This window comes from Scyliorhinus torazame, chromosome 19 (genome assembly GCF_047496885.1).
Source record: "Scyliorhinus torazame isolate Kashiwa2021f chromosome 19, sScyTor2.1, whole genome shotgun sequence".
Taxonomy (NCBI): domain Eukaryota; kingdom Metazoa; phylum Chordata; class Chondrichthyes; order Carcharhiniformes; family Scyliorhinidae; genus Scyliorhinus; species Scyliorhinus torazame.
Genome location: NC_092725.1, coordinates 92,267,215 through 92,284,377, shown reverse-complemented (window position 1 = coordinate 92,284,377; position 17,163 = coordinate 92,267,215). Strand labels below are relative to the sequence as shown.

Genomic DNA, 17,163 nt, shown 5'->3' with positions numbered 1-17,163 from the left:
CTCACCACTATCTTCTCAAGCGCAACTAGGAATGGGCAACAAAAGCAAAATACTGACGCTGGAAATCTGAAATAAAAATAGAAAACACTGAGGAAACTCAGCAGATCTGGCAGTATCTGTGCAGAAACAGAATTGACCTTTTAAGATTTTCTACAAAGCAGGAAGGACCACATTAGAATCGAAACTTTAACTAACACCTAGTCCTCTCTCACGCCTGATCCCCATAACCCCGCCTAACCCGTACATCTTTGGACCCTAAGGGCAATTTTAGCATGGCCAATGCACCAAGCCTGCACATCTTTGGACTGTAAGAACATTTTTAAAATGTGTGATCCGACTTGTCAAACATCTAAAAAGCCTCCTGCAATCGAAACCCTCAGCTGACTTCCTGGAAATAGGTTCGCCTCCTCTTTGCTCAGCTTGGCACCCCCTCCTGTGCTATCTCCGCCATCGCAATTTGGTTGGACGTGAATTTTGCGAAGGCGACTCATTTGCAGAGGAAGGACATCCTCTTGCAGAGCTCGGTATGGCTTCGAGATTGGAGCTGGGGGATGGTGAGTGGCGCTTCAGAACCGCTTCGAATCCTCATTGTCAGCGGGGGTCACATTTAACCTGGCGTCAATTTCTCGTGTCAGTTTCCTTCTGCCCTGGTCGCCGGCTCCGAAATTGACTTCATTGATTTGAGAGATCGAATATTACAGCAGTCAGCCCCCCGGGGGTGGGGGGTTTAAATTAGGGTTGTGAGCCCTGAATTGTCCTCTGATCCACTCTCTCCCTCTCTCTGACCCAGTAATGCGGAGTCCACTGACCATGTCTCCCTCTAGAGTCCCCATTCAGACCGTGCCTTCTCTCAGTTTTCAAGCGAAACGAAAGTGATAGAGAATTGAAGAGGCAGACTTGGCTCTATTTATAGAACAAAGAATAAGTGGATCTGTTGGAAAGTTTATCCAGGGTTTTGGGGAGTCGTGTTTTCCTCACTGACTGTGTGTTATTTACTTTACACCCTTTTTAACAACAGAAATAGACCATTCGGCCCAACGGGCCCATGATGACGGTTAACTCCCCATTTCACCCCGCCAACATTATCCTTCAATTCGTTTCTTCCGTTTATGCACATTTTCTTAAATGCAGCATCGTATATGTCAGTAAAGACCCCTGTAATGTGAATGAGAGAGGCTTCCATTGTATACTGGAAACAAAGGGAGGCGAAGTGTATTAGAGTGAGACACAGAAAGGCATAGGATTTCAGCAACTTCTAAAATACCCACTAGTCCCGGTCCTTCCCCGGCCTTGATGCTAAATTTATTGGCAGTGCACCCACCCCTGTCATCCTACAAGAGACAACGTCCAAGCCCGCCATTTGGTTAATGCGGGAGTAGATTCCTGAGGCTGCCAGTCCAAATGGTTAACCTTGGAAAGTTGGCAGCCCTGCTGGCACAGGTAGGCACTGTTGGTATTAGAGAGGGAATGCAAGGGCATCTCCTTCTTGAGGCAACCTTTAAAGACATTGCAACCTTTTTCAAGAAGTGGAAGTGTGAAGGGGGGAACGCTGTGCTGTCTGGGGCCTGCAAAAAGGGGAGGAAATTCCTTCCATAGCATATACCTGTGACCTGTGTGGATCCCTGTAATTCTAGTAGTGGGTGGAGTGATGGGGTAAGTATGGCAGATCTCGCACCCCCCCCCCCCCCTCCCCCATACCCCTACTCCACCCAGGGCTGCCATCAGTAAACCACCTCCAGGAACCTACCCAGCCTGTCCCCCAGTGACATCCCCAATGTGTGCAGAATTGGGAACTTCAATATTCAGGTTGATTTTCTTTCAGGTGGGTTCCAAGTTCCACCCCAAGATCAGCCAGATCTTGAGGGGGATGCTTGTTGAACTGCCACCCTCCCATCATAACATCTTCCCAGTCCTGTGATCAAAATCACCTCCAGTGGGACCAGGACGACTTCACCCGGGGGGAGAATAAGAGGACACATGAATGAGGAACTGAAAGATGGATGTGTGATGTATTAACAGAGCGAGAAACAGAAAAATAAGGAGAGAGAGAACGAAAGAGTGAATGGAAATGTGAGAATGGAGAGAGATGTGCAGATCCAGTACAAACTTCAATTTCACAAATCTTTCAAACAAATTGCTTTGTCTCCAATGAATCACTCTCGAGTAACTTTTCTACACAGTCAAAAAGCAGCAGCAATTTTGTGTTTGGCGGGATTTTCCAGGAGTTATTGGTCTGTTTTTTAAAAAATGTTATAGAAATTTAGAGTACCCAATTAATTTTTCCCAATTAAGGGGCAATTTAGCGTGGCCAATCCACCTAGCCTGCACATCATTTTGAATTGTGGGGGCGAAACCCACACAAACAGGGGGAGAATGTGTAAAATCCACACAGACCGTGACCCAGGGCCGGGATCGAACCTGCTAACCACTGCGCCACCTTGCTGCCCGTGCTTTTTATTTTAACAAAAATGTAGAGAGTAGAATTCAATTTGAGTGGAGAGCATAAATACTTATTAGGCATTCAAGCTAGCAAGTCTCTAAACTCTGGAATTCCCTCCCTCTGACTCTCCCCATCTCTCAACTCCTTTAAAATGCTCCTTACGACCAACGCCTTTGACCAAGTTTTTAATCATCTGTCTGAGCTGGGCATGTGACTCAGCATCAAATTTTGTTTGATAACTACTCCTGTGAAGTACTTAGAGACGCTTCACTATGTTAAACCTGCAATCCAATTTGGGAATACTGATGATATGAGCGTTATATTAATGCAGGATTATTCTCTTGGCATTAGCCATGGTTCAGTGGGTATCTCTGAGGCAGGGGGTCATGTGTTCAGCAGCACTGAGGGAGTGCTGCAGTGTCACAGGTGGTGGCTTTCAAATACAAAGAATAGTACAGCACAGGACCAAGCCCTTCACCTCTTCAAGCCTGTGCCGATCATGATGCCTGTCTAAATGAAAACCTTATGCACTTATGGGGTCTTTATCCCTCTATTTCCATCCTATTCATGTATTCGTCAAGATACCTCTTAAACGCTGCTATCTATCGGCTTCCACTACCTCGCCCAGCACTCACCACCCTCTGTGAAAATAAAACTTGCCTCGCACACCTCTAAACTTTCCCACTTGCACCATAAACCTATATCCTCTATGATATGGAGATGCCGGCGTTGGACTGGGGTGAGCACAGTAAGAAGTCTTACAACACCAGGTTAAAGTCCAACAGGTTTGTTTCAAACACTAGCTTTCAGAGCACTGCTCCCTCCTCAGGTGAATCAGAAGGAGCAGTGCTCTGAAAGCTAGTGTTTGAAACAAACCTGTTGGACTTTAACCTGGTGTTGTAAGACTTCTTACTATATCCTCTAGTAATTGACATTTCTACCCTAGGAAAAAGCATCTGACTACCCACTCTGTCCATGCCACTCATAATTTTGTAAACCTCTATCAGGTTGCCCCTCACCCTCTGTCGTTCTAGTGAAAACAATCCAACAAATCTCTCCTTATAAATGAGTCATTAAACCAGTCTGCTCTCGGGTCGATGTAAAGATCCCATGATAGCTCTTTTGAAGACAAGTAAGGAAGTTCCCAATCCCTGCACCCTGGTATCTTAGCCAGTGTTTATTCCCCCAACCAGCATCAGTAAAGAGATTATCAGATTGCTGAGTGTGGGAGGAGTTTGCTGTGTGCAAATTGGCTGCTGTAACTTTTTTTCACATTAATCATCGACTACATTCTAAAAGTGCTGAACTGGGCATAAAAAGATTTGGGAGATCCTGAGATGGTGCAAGGGGTTATATAAATACAAAAGTCACACTAACTCTGTTTCTCTCTCTGCAGATGAGGCCAGGCTTGCATGAACTTTTCCAGCATTTTCTGCTTTTATTTCATATATCCGGCATTCACAGTATTTTACTTTTATTGTATTATATAAATAAAATTGTATTATATAAATAAAATCTCTTTCATCCTTCACTCAAGAGGAAGGCAGCGAAAGCGATGATAGCATCTACAGCGCTGATGGTGATGACAATCATGAAGGAGCGAGTGGCAGTGATACAGCCAGTTTTGCTGAAGGACAATTTAATGAAGGAAGATTCAAGAAGAATCGCGCAGAGAGGACAGGGCTTATCGTAAGTGCCTAATGCAAAAAATAACATGATCAAATGGCATGGCAGACATGCTACAATGCGTACCAGAGCACGAAAGTCATGTAAGCCCCGTGTGATAGTGAAAATGGAGAACTTTGTTCAGTAGGATTGGATTGGATTTGTTTATTGTCACATGTACCAAGTTATAATGAAAAGTATTGTTCTGCGTGCAGCTCAGACAGATCATTCCGTACATGAAAAGAAAATACAGAATAGGACAAAGTACACAGTTAAGTACAATGTAAGGTGAGCACATTTTGATCATTGTCATTTCAATCACATGTGGAGATTATTTTTCCCCCACCATCTGAGCTGAAGATTATTTCACCATGCACAGCGCTTCACCAAGTCACTTCGTGAGCATCAATCACCTGTGAGCTTGAACAATAAGTTTCATGGAAGTGATCAAGTCACCTTTTGGACTGGTTCACCTTCCTATTGAGATCCATACATCCAATGGGCAACAGTCCGAGTAAAATAGTGTTCCACCAATAATCCACCAACACTGATGCCATTTCCTGTACAAACTAATACCTTGTTTCAAGGTTTCTCAATTCCAAGAACTAAAGACTGTGGATGTTAAGTAATCACCAAGAAATCCAATCAGGAAGTCAGGAGAAACTTCTTTCCCCAGAGTGACAGAACTGTGGAATTTGCTACCATAGGTCATAGCCAAGGTGAAAATTGAGATACATTTAAGGAGAAGCTAGATAAGCATGAAGTAGAAAAGAATGACAGCTTACTCTGATAGAGTGTGGAGCATAAAGACAATTAGGCTGAATCCCTGTTTCTGTGCGGTGGACACTATTGGGGAGTTTGCATATTCTCCCCGTGTCTGTGAGGGTTTTTGCTGGGTGCTCCGGTTTCCTCCCACAGTCCAAATACATGCAGGTTAGGTAGATTGGCCACGCTAAATTGCCCCTTAGTTTGCCTGTGTGTGAGTGTGGCTATGTTTGCTGTGGTTAATGCTCCTCAAGCTATAAGCCCCTGGCGACAGACTAGCGACCTGTTCCAGGAATAATTAGCTACAGAAACAGACAAAAGTCTGACCTGTGCACCATTAGGGTGCAGAAAGGTAGAGAGAGAGAGAGATATACTATTGGAGTGTAGGTGATAGAATTAGATCTAGTATTAATCCAGGTGATGGTGAGTAGTCTTCTTGGTCCACTGCAGTCCCATATAAGGAAGGTGCTCCCATGGTGCTATGAAGGAGGGAAGGAGTTTCAGGATTTTGACATAACAATAATACAGGAATGATGTTCTATGGCCAGGTCAGGATGGTGTAGACTTAAAATGGAAACATTTACAGGGCAACAGAGCAACAGCGGAGGGACTAACTGGACAGCTTGACCAAAGAGCCGGCATAGGCACGATGGGCCGAATGGTTGCCTTCTGTATGATTCCACATTCCTCCAATTGGTCCTCATGACCCCAACTCCTAACAACATTGGTGTTAAGCATGGATTTCTCCTGTGTCTCAGTGGCCTGAACTGGACACCCTGAAAACACTCGGGGAATCTTCAAAATGCATCTTAATTTTGGTACTTCTCTTTCCTTCCAGCCGTGTAAATATTACAACGAACGTAAATGCATGAACAAGAACTGCACATATCAGCATGTTTGCAAGTATTACTTCAGTGGAAATTGCAGATATGGGAACTCTTGTAGGCTGAGCCACAGTACGCATTCTGACTCCGAATCATCAGATGAAGCCACACCACAAAGTGAGTTTGTTTGTTACGAGGATTGTGTTATTCCAACCAGCAGAAGTGACATTTGTAAAGTACTTACTTTGAAATCCCTCCATAGCCTCGCTCCTCCCTATCTCAGTAACCCTCAAAGATATCTCAGTCACAAATTCTAGCCTCTTGTGCATCCCCGGTCTGAATTGCTCCACAGATCTTTACGTGGCACGATGTTTGTTTTTATAATGTTCCTGTGAAGTGCCTTGGGATGTTTTGTTATGTTGAAGGTGCTATATAAAAAAGTTGTTGAATTCAGTTTTAGCGGGTGCAGAGGTCAGGAAAGGGTAACGGTAAGGATGAGTGAAACAGAAGATCTGTGATAGGAGCTGAAGCAGGAATGATTAAACGAAAAACAGGAGAGGTAACATAGTGGTTAGCATTGCTACCTCACGGCGCCGAGGTCCCAGGTTCGGTCCCAGGTTCAATCCCAGCTCTGAGTCACTGTCCGTGTGGAGTTTGTACATTCTCCCAGTGTTTGAATGGGTTTCACCCCACAACAAAGATGTGCCGGATAGGTGGATTGGCCACGCTAAATTGCCCCTGAATTGGAAAAAAATAATTGGGTACTCTTTTTAAAAAATAAAAAATTAAATGACAAACAGGACAATGGTACAAGGCAAAAAAGGTAATGAGACCTAGAGGAACAAAAGAATGATGACCGAAGGGAGTGGGGGACAGAGGAGGAGTGGGGGACAGAGGAGGAGTGGGGGGACCAGAGGAGGAGTGGGGGGACCAGAGGAGGAGTGGGGGGACAGAGGAGGAGTGGGGGGACAGAGGAGGAGTGGGGGGAGAGAGAAGTGGGGGGAGAGAGGAGGAGTGGGGGCCAGAGGAGGAGTGGGGGCCAGAGGAGGAGTGGGGGGAGAGAGGAGGAGTGGGGGCCAGAGGAGGAGTGGGGGGGGGGACAGAGGAGGAGTGGGGGGGGACAGAGGAGGAGTGGGGGGGGACAGAGGAGGAGTGGGGGGGGACAGAGGAGGAGTGGGGGGGGACAGAGGAGGAGTGGGGGGGGACAGAGGAGGAGTGGGGGGGGACAGAGGAGGAGTGGGGGGGGACAGGAGGAGTGGGGGGGACAGAGGAGGAGTGGGGGGACAGAGGGGGAGTGGTGGACAGAGGGGGAGTGGTGGACAGAGGGGGAGTGGTGGACAGAGGGGGAGTGGTGGACAGAGGGGGAGTGGTGGACAGAGGGGGAGTGGTGGACAGAGGGGGAGTGGTGGACAGAGGGGGAGTGGTGGACAGAGGGGGGGGGTGGACAGAGGGAATGATGACAGAGGGGGAATGGTGGACAAAGGGGGAGTGGTGGACAGAGGGGGAGTGGTGGACAGAGGGGGAGTGGTGGACAGAGGGGGAGTGGTGGACATGGGGGGAAGTGGGGGACAGAGGGGGAGTGGGGACAGAGGGGGAGTGGGGGACAGAGGGGGAGTGGGGGACAGAGGGGGAGTGGGGGACAGAGGGGGAGTGGGGGACAGAGGGGGAGTGGGGGACAGAGGGGTAGTGGGGGACAGAGGGGTAGTGGGGGACAGAATGGTAGTGGGGGACAGAGGAGGAGTGGTGGACAGAGGGGGAGTGGGGGACAGAGGGGGAGTGGGGGACAGAGGGGGAGTGGTGGACATAGGGTGTGCTGGACAGAGGGGGAGTGGTGGACAGAGGGTGTGGTGGACAGAGGGGGAGTGGGGACAGAGGGAATGATGACAGAGGGGGAGTGGGGGGACAGAGTGGGAGTCGGGGACAGAGGGGGAGTGGGGGACAGAGAGTGTGGTGGACAGAGGGGGAGTAGTGGAAAGAGTGTGTGTGATGGACAGAGGGGGAGTGGGGGACAGAGGGGGAGTGGTGGACAGAGGGTGTGGTGGACAGAGGGGGAGCGGTGGACAGAGGGGGAGCGGTGGACACAGGGGGAGCGGTGGACACAGGGGGAGTGGGGACAGAGGGAATGATGACAGAGGGGTAGTGGGGGACAGAGGGGGAGTGGGGGACAGAGGGGGAGTGGGGGACAGAGGGTGTGGTGGACAGAGGCGGAGCGGTGGACACAGGGGAGCGGTGGACACAGGGGAGCGGTGGACACAGGGGGAGCGGTGGACACAGGGGGAGCGGAGACAGAGGGGGAGTGGGGGACAGAGGGGGAGTGGGGGACAGAGGGGGAGTGGGGGACAGAGGGGGAGTGGGGGACAGAGGGGGAGTGGGGGACAGAGGGGGAGTGGTGGACAGAGGGGGAGTGGTGGACAGAGGGGGAGCGGTGGACACAGGGGGAGCGGTGGACACAGGGGGAGTGGGGACAGAGGGGGAGTGGGGGACAGGGGAGGAGTGGGGGACAGAGGGGGAGTGGGGGACAGAGGGGGAGTGGGGGACAGAGGGGGAGTGGGGGACAGAGGGGGAGTGGGGGACAGAGGGGGAGTGGGGGACAGGGAATGATGACAGAGGAGTGGGGACAGGGGAGGAGTGGGGGACAGAAGGAATGAAGACAGGGGGAGTGGTGGACAGAAGGAAAGGTGACAGGGGGAGTGAGGGACAGGGGGAATGATGACAGAGCAGGAGTGAGGGACAGAGGGGGAGTGGGGGACAGAGAAGGAGTGGGGAACATGGGGGAGTGGGGGACAGAGGGTGTGGTGGTCAGAGGGGGAGCGGTGGACACAGGGGGAGTGGGGACAGAGGGAATGATGACAGAGGGGGAGAGGGGGACAGGGGAGGAGTGGAGGACAGGGGAGGAGTGGGGGGACAGAGGGGGAGTGGGGGGACAGAGGGGGAGTGGGGGACAGGGAATGATGACAGAGGAGGAGTGGGGGACAGAAGGAATGAAGACAGGGGGAGTGGGGGACAGAAGGAAAGGTGACAGGGGGAGTGAGGGACAGGGGGAATGATGACAGAGCAGGAGTGAGGGACAGAGGGGGAGTGGGGGACAGAGAAGGAGTGGGGAACATGGGGGAGTGGGGGACAGAGGGTGTGGTGGTCAGAGGGGGAGCGGTGGACACAGGGGGAGTGGGGACAGAGGGAATGATGACAGAGGGGGAGAGGGGGACAGGGGAGGAGTGGAGGACAGGGGAGGAGTGGGGGGACAGAGGGGGAGTGGGGGGACAGAGGGGGAGTGGGGGACAGGGAATGATGACAGAGGAGGAGTGGGGGACAGAAGGAATGAAGACAGGGGGAGTGGGGGACAGAAGGAAAGATGACAGGGGGAGTGAGGGACAGGGGGAATGATGACAGAGCAGGAGTGAGGGACAGAGGGGGAGTGGGGGACAGAGGGGGAGTGGGGGACAGAGGGGGAGTGGGGGACAGAGGGGGAGTGGGGGGAACAGAGGGGGAGTGGGGGGAACAGAGGGAGAGTGGGGGACAGAGGGGGAGTGTGGGACAGAAGGAATTATGACAGAGGGGGAGTGAGGGACAGACGGAATGATGGCAGAGGGGGAGTGGGGGCAGAGGGGGAGTGGTGGACATTGGGGGAGTGGGGGGCAGAGGGGGAGTGGGGGGCAGAGGGGGAGTGGGGGACAGAAGGAATTATGACAAAGGGGGAGTGAGGGACATTGGGAATGATGACAGAGCATGAGTGAGGGACAGAGGGAATGATGACAGAGGGGGAGTGGGGGACAGAGGGGGAGTGGGGGACAGAGGGGGAGTGGGGGACAGAGGGGGAGTGGGGGACAGAGGGGGAGTGGGGAACAGAGGGGGAGTGGGGAACAGAGGGGGAGTGGGGGACAGAGGGGGAGTGGGGGACAGAGGGGGAGTGGGGGACAGAGGGGGAGTGGTGGACATGGGGGGAGTGGGGGGCAGAGGGGGAGTGGGGGGCAGAGGGGGAGTGGGGGACAGAGGAGGAGTGGGGGACAGAGGGGGAGTGGTGGACAGAAGGAATTATTACAGAGGGGGAGTGAGGGACATTGGGAATGATGACAGAGCATGAGTGAGGGACAGAGGGAATGATGACAGAGGGGGAGTAGGGGACAGAGGGGCAGTGGGGGACAGAGGGGCAGTGGGGGACAGAGGGGGAGTGGGGGACAGAGGGGGAGTGGGGGACAGAGGGGGAGTGGGGGACAGAGGGGGAGTGTGGGACAGAGGGGGAGTGTGGGACAGAAGGAATTATGACAGAGGGGGAGTGAGGGACAGACGGAATGATGGCAGAGGGGGAGTGGGGGCAGAGGGGGAGTGGTGGACATGGGGGGAGTGGGGGGCAGAGGGGGAGTGGGGGGCAGAGGGGGAGTGGGGGGCAGAGGGGGAGTGGGGGACAGAGGGGGAGTGGTGGACAGAAGGAATTATGACAGAGGGGGAGTGAGGGACATTGGGAATGATGACAGAGCATGAGTGAGGGACAGAGGGAATGATGACAGAGGGGGAGTGGGGGACAGAGGGGGAGTAGGGGACAGAGGGGGAGTGGGGGACAGAGGGGGAGTGGGGAACAGAGGGGGAGTGGGGAACAGAGGGGGAGTGGGGAACAGAGGGGGAGTGGGGGACAGAGGGGGAGTGGGGGACAGAGGGGGAGTGGGGGACAGAGGGGGAGTGGGGGCAGAGGGGGAGTGGTGGACATGGGGGGAGTGGGGGGCAGAGGGGGAGTGGGGGGCAGAGGGGGAGTGGGGGGCAGAGGGGGAGTGGCGGACAGAGGAGGAGTGGGGGACAGAGGGGGAGTGGTGGACAGAAGGAATTATGACAGAGGGGGAGTGAGGGACATTGGGAATGATGACAGAGCATGAGTGAGGGACAGAGGGAATGATGACAGAGGGGCAGTGGGGGACAGAGGGGCAGTGGGGGACAGAGGGGGAGTGGGGGACAGAGGGGGAGTGGGGGACAGAGGGGGAGTGGGGGACAGAGGGGGAGTGGGGGACAGAGGGGGAGTGGGGGACAGAGGGGGAGTGGGGGACAGAGGGGGAGTGGGGGACAGAGGGGGAGTGGGGCGGAACAGAGGGGGAGTGGTGGACAGAGGGGGAGTGGTGGACAGAGGGGGAGTGGGGGACAGAGGGGGAGTGGGGGACATGGGGGGAGTGGGGGACAGAGGGGGAGTGGGGGACAGAGGGGGAGTGGGGGGCAGAGGGGGGATTGGGGGGCAGAGTAGTAGTGGGGGACCGAGGGGGAGTGTGGGACAGAAGGAATTATGACAGAGGGGGAGTGAGGGACAGTGGGAATGATGACAGAGCATGAGTGAGGGACAGAGGGAATGATGACAGAGGGGGAGTGAGGGACTGACGGAATGATGGCAGAGGGGGAGTGGGGGCAGAGGGGGAGTGGTGGACATGGGGGGAGTGGGGGGGAGTGGGGGGCAGAGGGGGAGTGGGGGACAGAGGGGGAGTGGTGGACAGAAGGAATTATGACAGAGGGGGAGTGAGGGACATTGGGAATGATGACAGAGCATGAGTGAGGGACAGAGGGAATGATGACAGAGGGGGAGTGGGGGACAGAGGGGGAGTGGGGGACAGAGGGGGAGTGGGGGACAGAGGGGGAGTGGGGGGAACAGAGGGGGAGTGGGGGAACAGAGGGGGAGTGGGGGAACAGAGGGGGAGTGGGGGAACAGAGGGGAGTGGGGGGCAGAGGGGGAGTGGTGGACAGAGGGAATGATGACAGAGGGGGAGTGGGGGGCAGAGGGGGAGTGGGGGACAGAGGGGGAGTGGGGGACAGAGGGGGAGTGGGGGGAACAGAGGGGGAGTGGGGGGAACAGAGGGGGAGTGGGGGGAACAGAGGGGGAGTGGGGGGAACAGAGGGGGAGTGGGGGGAACAGAGGGGGAGTGGGGGGAACAGAGGGGGAGTGGGGGGAACAGAGGGGGAGTGGGGGGAACAGAGGGGGAGTGGGGGGAACAGAGGGGGAGTGGGGGGAACAGAGGGGGAGTGGGGGGAACAGAGGGGGAGTGGGGGGAACAGAGGGGGAGTGGGGGGAACAGAGGGGGAGTGGGGGGAACAGAGGGGGAGTGGGGGGAACAGAGGGGGAGTGGGGGGAACAGAGGGGGAGTGGGGGGAACAGAGGGGGAGTGGGGGGAACAGAGGGGGAGTGGGGGGAACAGAGGGGGAGTGGGGGGAACAGAGGGGGAGTGGGGGGGACAGAGCGGGAGTGGAGGACAGAGGAGGAGTGGAGGACAGAGGAGGAGTGGAGGACAGAGGAGGAGTGGAGGACAGAGGAGGAGTGGAGGACAGAGAAGGAGTGGAGGACAGAGAAGGAGTGGAGGACAGTGGGGGAGTGGAGGACAGTGGGGGAGTGGAGGACAGTGGGGGAGTGGAGGACAGAGGGGGACTGGGGACAGCGGAGGAGTGGGGGACAGAGGAGGAGTGGAGGACAGAGGAGGAGTGGAGGACAGAGGAGGAGTGGAGGACAGTGGGGGAGTGGAGGACAGAGGGGGAGTGGAGGACCGAGGGGGAGTGGGGGACCGAGGGGGAGTGGGGGACAGAGGAGGAGTGGAGGACAGAGGAGGAGTGGAGGACAGAGGAGGAGTGGAGGACAGAGGAGGAGTGGAGGACAGAGGAGGAGTGGAGGACAGTGAATGAAACTAGCATGTGTCTGGAAGTCAGTGTCACCCTTGCAAACTGAACAGAGGTTGTTCCACAAAGTGATCTTCCAATCTGCAGTGGGTCTGCCCATAATTGACAAGTTGTGAAACCGTGAAATACTTTTATTATTCATGTTTTTCTTCTCTGAAGTATTCTTTTCAAAATCCACAGGAAAAAAGAGACAGTCTGCAGGGGAGCAATACCAGTGGCAGATTAAGGATAGAAAAGGCTGGAACGACATTGACTGCGACCACGTAATCGAGGCTCAATACTCAATGCCTGAGACAAAAGGCATCAAACTTTACAACTCCGCATATGGGTGAGCTGCCTAAACTTGCAAGGGTTATCAAAAATGACAGGAAGGGTGTGACGAAGTAGATTGTAATTCAGCAATAGTAACTAAAGTAGACAACCATGAGCATAGTAAAAAGTCTTTCAACACCAGGTTAAAGTCCAACAGGTTTGTTTCAAATCATTAGCTTTCGGAGCACTGCTCCTTCCTCAGGTGAAAGAAGAGGTAGGTTCCAGAAACATTCATATACACAAAGTCAAAGAAGCAAGACGATACTTTGAATGTGAGCATTTGCAGATAATTAAGTCTTTACAGAGCCAGAATGAGGGGTAACCCCAGGTTAAAGAGGTGTGAATTGTCTCAAGCCAGGACAGTTGGTAAGATTTTGCAAACCCAGACGAGATGTGGAGGGTCAACATAATGCAACATGAATCCAAAGTCCCGGTTGAGGCCGTACTCGTGTGCGGAACGTGGCTATAAGTTTCTGCTCTGCGATTCTGCGTTGTCATGCATCCTGAAGACCGCCTTGGAGAACGCTTACCCGGAGATCAGAGGCTGAATGCCCTCGACTGCTGAAGTGTTCCCCGACTGGAAGGGAACATTTCTGCCTGGCGACTGGCGCGCGATGTCCGTTCATCCGTTGTCGCAGTGTCTGCATAGTCTCGTCAATGTACCTCTACCACCCTTTGCAAAGACGGCCTGGTGGGTCAAGGATCTTCTCTTCCGCTGTTGTAAACATTGTTTGCAACCCCCACTAGCAGGGTCGCCGTCGGCAGGACCAGATGATCCTGCTCATGGGAATGACTGGAAAATTCTGGCCCTTCTTTCCACCATGAGGTCAGTACTGAGGATATTTGTTGATGATCACACAGTGTTCAGCATCCTTCTATATCCCTCAGCTACTGAAGCAGCTCACGCCTGCAGCATTCAGCAGGAAGTGGCGTTCATGCCACAGAGGAAAGAATGCAAGAGGTCTAGTTCCAGATTGCAGTGAGAAAGTAGCAGGAAACCTAAACATGGAGAGCAGGGAATCTTGTTGCAAACACAGAGTGGTTATACTTTTTTTTATATAGGCTAGAGAAAACAGAGCCACTTGAGTCCCAAACCCAGTGATTTTTTAAAGATATATTTGGAATGATTTTCTGGAATAATTTATTCTTCTTTAATATATAAATTTAGAGTACCCAATTCCACCTACCTTGCACATTTTTGGGTTGTGGGGGTAAAACCCACACAAACACGGGGAGAATGTGCAAACTCCACACGGACAGTGACCCAGAGCCGGGATCGAACCTGGGACCTCGGCACCGTGATGGAATAATATATTCTTGAACTAAAAGACAACACATAATCATAGATTTTGTACTAAGCTTAACAATCAAATTAATTATACTAGTTAACCGTAACCATAATGTGATAGAATTTCAAATTGGGTTTGTCAAGGAGGAGGGTGATTTACAAACCATGGTTTACATTCAGGTATGATTGAGTTTGAAGAGATGAGACAGGAATTGACCACAATAAACTGAGCAAAAATATTTTTTAAATTGAATAATTGATGCCCCAGGACCTGGCGGTTTCCATCCCAGGGTATTAAGAAAAGCAGATGAGAAATTGTTGACCATTCCAGGAAGGAACCCTGACAATTGTATTAATTCTACAATTAACCAATGGGATGAAATCAGCTACATATGCATTCATGGATAGATCGATAAAAGTTAAAGATAAACAATGAAGAAGATATTAATTGAATAATGCCAAAAGAACCTGAGGCAACACATGACAATTTGAGTGAAATAAAGTTTCCCGTGATAGGGAATGCGTGGTCTGAAAAGGCAGTGGGAGCAGATTCATAGAGATAGACTCAAAAGGGGAAGGGGAAGGAACAGGGAAATGGGATTGGATATTGGATAGCTCTTTCAAAGAGTTGGTGTAGGCATGATGGGCTGAATGGCCTACATGTGTGCTGTATCATTCTGATCTTATATAGATCCATATTTAAGTCATGACCTACTTATTTCATGGCCTCCAGCTGAAAAGAAGCACTTAATACTTCTCTCCAAAGGAGAGGCCTTTCCTTGGCACCATCCTCTATTGGCACAGGTCGGGTTTAAAAGGGTAACTGTTCATGGCCTCACTCTATGGGGCTGAGGTGGAACTCTCTGGGTGATATTTAATGGAAGCTATGGGGTCTCGGTGACTGATAGCCAATATACTGTACAGTGCTTACAGTCAATGAATGTTCTGTATTTTTCAGCATGATCTCAATAGATTTCAATAAAATGCAAGTCCATGGAAAAGATCTCCAAGTTCAGCGTAAGACCTTTGCTAACTCCTCAAAGGACGAATGGTTCTGGTATTACCGTTGTGAGCACAAATGGAAACAGTTTTCAGCCAAGGTAAGGGAACAAGTTTCCATCCTGCCAGGTACAGAAGTTATGTTTAACTTTGTAGTCACCCAACCATAACCATAGCTGAAACCCTCATCCATTTGTTCGTCACTTCCAACCACAATTTCCCCAACACTCTCTGGCCCTCCTATGATGCACCCAACACAAACTGCAAGTCTAAAAGTACCATTGCCTGCATCCTATCCCTAACCTCTCCATTGTATTACTACCCTTTCTGAATGCAAACTCTAACAGGACTAAGCTAATCGTAGGTTTGGTTTATTTGAAGATGTAGTACTAGATTGCTCAGCGCACAGATTTACTATAAAGATTCAACAGCTATTGTTATCAGGAGCATATAGCTGTAATTCCTTCACAGATGTGTCGCTAGGTAAAATGAAAACTCTTCTGAACAATATGTGCTGATCACATGGTTTATATCCTGGCTACTTACTCATTACCATATTCTCTCTTAAAGCAATATCGCAACACAGTAACTCACCTCCTGACTCCCCAAAGCCTGTCCACCACCACCTGCAAGGCACAAGTCAAGAGTTTAATGGAATACTCTCCACTTGCCTGGATGAGTGCAGCTCCAACAACACTCAAAAGCTCGACTATCCAAGACAAAGCGGCACATTTGATTGAGGTCCGTTCCACAAACATTCATTCCCTCCACCACCAATGCACAATAGCAACAGTGTTCCATCTACTGCAGCAAAAAGCTCTTTCGGCAGCATCTTCGAAACCCACAACCACTACCATCTAGAAGGACGAGGGCAGCAGATACATGGGAAAACCACCATGCGGATGTTCCCCTCCCAGTCACTCACGATCCTGACTTGGAAATATATCGCCGTTCATTCACTGTCGCTGTGTCAAAATCCTAGAACTCCCTCACTAATAGCACAGTGGGTGTACCGACACCACATGAACTGCACTGGTTCAAGAAGGAAGCTCACCATCACCTTCGCAAGGGCAATTAGAGATGGGAAACCAATGCTGGCCTTGCCAGTAAAGCCTACATCCTGTAAAAAAAAATACTCCTCACTGCAATCAACTATCGCCCATTCCTTCACACATTTGATTTAAAACCTGTAGCACCATCGATCACACGCGAGGCGAGACGTAAAGAACTTCAATCGAGGATTTATTGAGAAGACTTGTTCAGACACGTTCCCCAGCAGCTCACTCACAGAATGCAGCTGCGGGGATTAACCCAGGTTCTTATATCCCGCCTATCTAGGTGGAGCCCAGTAGGCGGCGGATCCAATCGGGATCCAGCATCTGTCCTCCAATGGCTTCTCGGCATTCATGGTGTACTTTATTACCCTTAATACATACCACCACATTCTCCCCTTGTTAAAAAAGAACCCGGCGGGGTGGTGGGTGGTATGGTGGTAGGGGTTTACAGGGTCGGTGCCTTAACCATTGAACTATATACAATCATGCCACTTTTACTGGGCCACCAAATTATTCACATTTTACCCGATTTGCAGCGTTAACTATTTACAACAATGCCGCTTTACTGGGCCACTGAATTATATACATCTTAAGTCGATTCGATGAGTCGAGATGGTGCTCTGGTCGCCCTTTCCGATCGTCTCAGCCCGGGTGGTGGTGGTGGTGCTGGCTCGGGTCCGGTCGACTCTGGGAGCATCGCGCTGTCCCCCTCGGTTTCCTTACCCCTGGATGGGCCTGGGAGGAGAATTGATCCCCCCGGGAAGGGGGTGGCTGTGGGGTGGACTGGCGGGAGTGAGGGGGAGGTGATTTGTGTTGGCGGGGGAGGGGGGGTAGCTCCGGTGGGCGCCAGGTCCCGCAGAGAGACCGTGTCCTGTCGGCCGTCTGGGTACGCCACGTGGGCGTACTGCGGGTTTGCGTGGAGTAGGTGTACCTTCTCCACCAGTGGGTCTGATTTGTGCGCCCGCACATGTTTCCGGAGCAGGATGGGTCCCGGAGCTGCCAGCCTTGTCGGAAGTGACGTTCCAGAAGCGGACCTCCTGGAGAAGACAAGGAGGCGCTCGTGAGGCGTTTGGTTAGGTGGTACACAGCAGGGACTGGATAGAATGAAGGGCATCCGGGAGGACTTCCTGCCAGTGGGAAGTTGGGAGACTCCTAGACCGTAGGGCCAGTAGGACGGTC

The 17,163-nt window shown here is 52.2% G+C and overlaps 1 protein-coding gene across 2 annotated transcripts in view; it reads left to right on the top strand.

Moving 5' to 3' along the window:
* Positions 1 to 277: 277 nt before the first annotated feature.
* The window catches only part of LOC140396302 (protein mono-ADP-ribosyltransferase PARP12), a 40,911-nt gene continuing 24,025 nt past the window's right edge, over positions 278 to 17,163 (top strand). Inside the window, exons 1-5 of one of the 2 annotated variants that reach the window (XM_072484761.1) lie at positions 278 to 554; positions 3,978 to 4,129; positions 5,709 to 5,871; positions 12,511 to 12,658; positions 14,889 to 15,030. In XM_072484761.1, the coding sequence (XP_072340862.1) occupies positions 527 to 554; positions 3,978 to 4,129; positions 5,709 to 5,871; positions 12,511 to 12,658; positions 14,889 to 15,030 (633 nt within the window). In that variant the 5' untranslated portion in view covers positions 278 to 526. Of the gene's footprint in view, positions 555 to 3,977; positions 4,130 to 5,708; positions 5,872 to 12,489; positions 12,659 to 14,888; positions 15,031 to 17,163 lie in introns of both variants that reach the window. The other variant, XM_072484762.1, reaches the window with a different exon arrangement.